This window comes from Diorhabda sublineata, chromosome 6 (assembly GCF_026230105.1).
Source record: "Diorhabda sublineata isolate icDioSubl1.1 chromosome 6, icDioSubl1.1, whole genome shotgun sequence".
Lineage (NCBI taxonomy): Eukaryota > Metazoa > Arthropoda > Insecta > Coleoptera > Chrysomelidae > Diorhabda > Diorhabda sublineata.
Genome location: NC_079479.1, coordinates 29,777,799 through 29,783,798, shown reverse-complemented (window position 1 = coordinate 29,783,798; position 6,000 = coordinate 29,777,799). Strand labels below are relative to the sequence as shown.

The window sequence follows — 6,000 nt, the reverse complement described above, 5'->3', positions numbered from 1 at the left end:
CTATTGATGGGTTAGGTACGTTCTTGCGAACATTTTCAGTAGATGGTGTTAGTGCCAGACTTTCTTTAATGGGAATAAAAATTCTTGTTGATTATACAAATATAAATAAGTTTTATGAAAAACCTCAATGAACTCACCAGAATTCATTTACACCAACGAATCTTCAGCTATAATCGAAAAAATTTGAGTTTCCAATGAAATTTTCGTTTTCTAGGAGCTATTATCAGATCACAACGTGGTAATTTTTGAATGATATCTATAATTTAGATTTAATTTCAGCAGTGCACGTTCCCGTATATTTCTATCAATCCAATCATTTCGAAAAGTAGGAAGAAAATAAAACGAAGTAGTTTGAATTACACGAACAATTCCAAAAACTCCCAACTTTCGTGTTGCAAATTAGAAGCTACCATTGAAAAGGTAGTTGGAGTGTGGAGATTTTACGGAGCTCGTAGAAACTGAGGAAAATTGTACAGTGGAAAATTGTTATCTCTCGACGGGTCCACCGGGAAAACTTCATAATACCCAGCTTTCACGTATTCACGTAAACATGTATCTGTCTCTCTACTCACAGAAAGCAGTTACGTTCTATTGTGAGAAAAAGTATAATTGAAATTTGTAACTCTGGGGTTAAGTTTGATTTTACTGTTTAATTCGTTTGAAATAACATTTTATAGAAATTTAAGAGTAATTATTTCTTGTTGTGAGATGGTAAATGTTATTTTTGAATAATGTGGTGCACATCTCTCATAGTTTTGGTGATATTCTTGTAAGTCACAAATTAAATTTTTATCTCAATTTGTAGAGCGCATTATTTTTGTATCTGCAATTGTTTGCTTCCAAATAACTTCCATTAAGCCACGAGAAATTAATACTTCAGTTCTCTACGTCGACAAAAATATGAACATATATTTTCTTTTCATAAGTCGCGTATTATATTAGTAGTTCATTTCCATGTCTTCAAATCTCTAACAAAATTTCTAATCGAAATATCTAACGATAAAATCCTGCCTTAGATACACACATATTAAAGAAAAAGTGTATTGAGAGGAAATAATTACGCTGGCCTACACGATTCTTCTACATAGAGCAGAATAATATAATACATAACCAGTTTGAAAAGTGAAACATTTCGTACTAGTTACTGTTTTGCTGAAACGTAACGAGTGCGAAATACACTTTTCAACGAGTTATGTACACTATTTTCCCACGGCCACGTCAAAAACTCTTCAACAAACATATTTTTAAAATAAGAAAGTCAATTAAACAATAACACATGTGTTGAAAGGTATTTTAACAGATGAATGGTTATGAAATATTCTATAACTAAAGAACAGAAAAAAACCAATAGAACAATAAACTTTTTGTACCTATATTAGATATCTAACAAGAACTAAATAATTATTAATGATTTTGTTTAATTTTTTGTTTAAGTCTTTATAAAAGTTAAATGTAAAGTTATTATTATAACAATTACTAAATAACAGTGGATTTTGTAATGTTGCGTGCTTGGTGGTATCCCTAACATGTGTGTTTATTGCCTCTTGTTCTTGTATAGTTAAAGTACACAAACTTGCATTGTTTTTAGGTTGTGTAGTATCAGTATGTTGCTCAACACTATATTCAAAGTTTCTATGTGCAACTTCTTTGTTTAGTGTGCTTGTGTTGCTTATGACATTCATTATTTTATTAGTAGTCATTAATCTATTAGTTGCAGAGTCATATATGTACTGCTCAGCCACGGTAGAGGATTTCCATTCTGGCGTTTTAATGCAGCAAGCTCTGCTCCTGCATCTACCAAAATTGTTGCAGAAGAACGCCTAAACGTGTGGCCATTATACTCCCTCTATCGTTCGAGACCATATATAACATAAGAAAAAGAAGCATTTAAATACATGTATGTTTTGTTATTTTTTAGTACGTGTGAAATAAGCTACTTTCTTAGGTAAAAATGAGTGTGCAATCTATCATTTTCATAAGTGGTCGAAGGAAAAAATATTTTTATAATGCTAATAAGCTTCAAAATAATATAAAAATATGTTTAATTTCTTATTTCTTAGACCTTTCATATATGTTTTTAAATCGTCTTAATTTTAGGTCTTTAGAATAGAGATGAAAATTTTACTTAAATTATTTTGTGGTTATGAGCTCCTACTAGATGCAACACTTATTTCCAACCTGGCACCGTCAGATTAATATTTATTCAGTTGCATGGCGAAATTCCTGCGTGGAAAAAATTTGAATCCAAAATAGATGCTTAAAATGTACTGAGGCGGGTTTTTGCATCTAAACCCTCAGAATGTTTTTACGAATATCTCGATGAGCAGACTAAACAAATTGGCGTTAGTACTAGGATCACATCAAAAATTCAGAATTTTGAGGTATGTGGAATAAAAATTAAAAAAATTATATACGTGATAGCAAACAATAGGAAGCAGATCTGAATTTAGCTAGTTAAGCTCTTCATCTTTATCATATTTCCATTTAAAGGAGGATTTAGTTGTAGTCGTGTTATCTCTGGGATGAAATTTGTTATTTCAGCAATAATGTTGTCTACCAAAAATTCAATTCAAACGCAAAATTCAATTTAAGCGCATATATAAATATTAATGTTTGACTTTTAACGTAATTTTTCCAACCTTCAAACTTTTCGAAATCATCATGAAGAGTTCGGAATTTATTGCTGGGGAACTTTCATTAGGGTGAATTTAATTCAGTTCCTTAGAACCATAAGTTGTACAAAACTTCCGATCAACTTTAGATGTTTATACCAGATGCTAATTGAACATATAACAACATTTATCGATTTATGCTGGAAACTTTCACTTCTGTATTATATACAAACGTGAAATTTCACTGTTTAACTGATTTACTGGATTGAATAATGAAGTTAAATCATATTCCAAATAAATCTCTCCCCTCCGATTATTTATTGGAAGTGTATTCGTACAACACATTTTCATTGAATTTGGTTAGTACCATAGCGTTAGAATATTTGTTAACCAATTAACTGTACGAGTCTGTACGAGGGTTGATAATTAGTTTTTGAGATATAGTAACACTGATATGAATATGTCAAATCTGACATTGCATCATAAAGTTTAATAACGAACGTACTCAGAATGTGCTGTCATACGAGTGCTATTTGTGTTGTTTACAGATACTTGAAACATTCATCTCGGTCATAAAATCGAATTCAATCACGATCATTTTCGTGCGATGATTGGTTCAAACGCATGCAAAAGGGTATTAATCTTAATGAAGAATATAACAAAGCCATGTTCAATTATGAATTTTTGTTTTTATTCATCCATCACAAAACTTAAATAGCCGCCCTCGTAAAAGTGGCGGATTGAAAAATATAATTCATATGTCATTAGTATGTAATTCATATTTGAATATAAATTCTGAAACACTAAAAAACACTAAAAGCGCGGTCATCCAGGTACTAATATTTATTCTAAATTCGGTATATTGAGGTTTACTTTACCACAACTATGTGGCGCTTATGTCGAGTCCGTGACAAGTAAGTAAACAACATAACCTAAGAAATATACAGTATGCTGTCTTAAAAAGTAAAAGTGTAAACAGATTTTCGTGTTGATATTTTGTTAAAAAGGGATTTTTGTGTTAGAAAACTAGTGATACGTTACAACTTGATTGGAAAACATTTTGGGTAAGTTTTTAATAGCAAACTGTTTTGATTTAAATATGTTATTCAAGTTATATATAAGTAATTGGGCTAAATATTACTTATAATTGTAAAAATGAGAGTGTTGTTTTACTTTAAAGGGAGATAGAAAAGTTAATGTGCTTTCTACGTTATTAGGAGATAGAAAAATATTTTGAAAAAATTATTAATTTATAAGTTTCATTTTCAGAGAGTTTATAGAATATCTATGTATATTATTTATTTTACTTTCTAATTTCATCATAAACGGTTGTCCTTATTCTTATTTTATCATACAAAGTAATTATTTAAATAAATCAAATTCAAGGATATAATTCGATATGCTTCAAATCTCTCTACAATTAAAATTATTTCATTATGTATTAATTCATGATTAAGAACATAGATTTGAATGAGAATTTATAAAAAATGGCTAGATGGTGGAATTTAGCAATAATTAAATAATAAAGGGGGATAGTAAAAACCAAAGTTAATAATATAATTGAAGTAAAACCATGTGTCCAGACTTTTCTTAAGGATTTATAATTGACTTAGAATATGTAATAGACTTATATAGAGGCGACAAACAATCTGGGAATATATGAGTAGAGGGCCTAGAAAGTACAATGTTTGCTGTGTCATGAGTAGAGTCTTATTCTTCCAGTAGAATTTGTGGGATTAATTATTGGATCTATTTACTTTAGCTCTATAGCTATATTACTGATGATCATTCACTACTTCCTCTGTTCTTGGTATAATTTAATTTTTTTTGCCTAAAAGAAAAATTGGTTTGAAATTATCTACATACCTATCAAGTTTAATGGATAAACTTGAAAGATATATTTATACTCGTGAGTGATATTTTCATATTCTAAGATTCATATTAAAGGATCATGTTATCCTTTTTTTTCTGCATGTATTTATGAAAGGATATAATTGGTTCTAATTTTAAAAAAATATAATTATTTCTGTCAAAATCAAAGTTTTTTCAGCTGTATCCATTCAGAGAAGGTCAGTATCGAACTCAAATAAAATTAGCCATAGATTCCATCACAACATTTATTCCTTTCATTTTTTGTTTTTTGGTTATGAGGGAAAAACATTTTTGAGATCTTTAGAATCTCAAAAAATTGTGCTTGTTGAATTTTATACTTTACTTCATTTTGAGGCAAAGTTTGATAAATCCACAATATTCTCATGGTACAGGATATGTGAAATAATACTGTAGGAATTAAAAAAAATCTTTATATTAAAAAAATTGATATTTAATGGACAAATATGCTATGACAATTATAACAATTAAATAACATTTAACAACTAAATATATAATAACAATAACAAAATTATTTTTTTATTTTTTCATGTACAAAATATTAGTTTAAAATTGCAAGAACAAACTCACAAATAATCAAATTTAAATCCTTTAAATACTGCTTGTAACACCTTCACTTCTTTATCATTCTTCAATACAACAAAATGGTGATTATCAAAAGAAAAACTGTTCAAATCTGAAACTTTTGGAAGAGTTGGTCGTTCAATTTTCTTCAAAAAACCTTGTACTCCTTTGTAAATATATGATGTCAAAGGTTCTGATGGATTTTCAGTGATAATATATAGAGCGATTTCTTTTGAAGGAAGTAAAGCCAATTCAACCTTGGTTGGAGTTGAAATGTCAATTGTTTGGAATATTTGTAATGATTTAGACAAATTCTTGATTCTAAAAAAGATGTTTGACATTAGTAAAATCAATATGAAATAATAAAAATAAGGTACTGTGTCATCATCAAACCACTAAGATAAACAACCAATTAGATAAACAATTAGTTATAATTTCTTATACATTACAGAAATTTTTTATTTTATCTCTCTTATTGGTATAATATTTGATATCTAACTATAGGTATGCCATGATGATTTTTCATTTATTTTGTTTTTTTTTGATTCAGAAAAAGTTTACAAAAAAAGTCTATTACTGAGTTCAAATTTTTATGTAAAACTATGTATTAACATCTCATAAATTTTTTGGATATACAACCTTAGAAACTTGGTGATATAAAAAAAAGAGAAACAAAAAAATACCTGGACTTCTACAAACAGTAATGATAACAACTAGTCTTTCTACTGAACAAATTAGTTGTAGTCTAAGACCTTATTACATATGACTTGGTTGTTGCAATTGATATAGGGAAATGAGCTGATGAAAACTCCAGAAGGGAAGCTGGTTGTGTGGTATGGTATTCAAAGCAGCGTAAAGATTAAGAGCATTCCCAGTTTTTTTTTTTTCGAAAGAAGACAAAATAAGTTGCTCTGCCCCACTCTTTATTATAAAT

General features: G+C 28.8%; 2 protein-coding genes across 3 annotated transcripts in view; one reads left to right on the top strand and one right to left on the bottom strand.

The window, feature by feature from the left end:
* The first annotated feature begins 3,551 nt into the window (after positions 1 to 3,551).
* Positions 3,552 to 6,000, top strand: part of LOC130446042 (RWD domain-containing protein 2A) — a 118,228-nt gene continuing 115,779 nt past the window's right edge. The window contains exon 1 of the mRNA XM_056782033.1: positions 3,552 to 3,676. The gene's annotated coding sequence lies outside the window, so the exon portion shown is untranslated. The remainder of the gene's footprint in view (positions 3,677 to 6,000) is intronic.
* LOC130446041 (uncharacterized) overlaps positions 4,902 to 6,000 on the bottom strand; it is a 127,876-nt gene continuing 126,777 nt past the window's right edge. For both annotated transcript variants that reach the window (XM_056782032.1, XM_056782031.1), the window contains one exon: positions 4,902 to 5,387. In XM_056782032.1, coding sequence (XP_056638010.1) covers positions 5,069 to 5,387 — 319 coding nt within the window. In that variant the 3' untranslated portion in view covers positions 4,902 to 5,068. The remainder of the gene's footprint in view (positions 5,388 to 6,000) is intronic.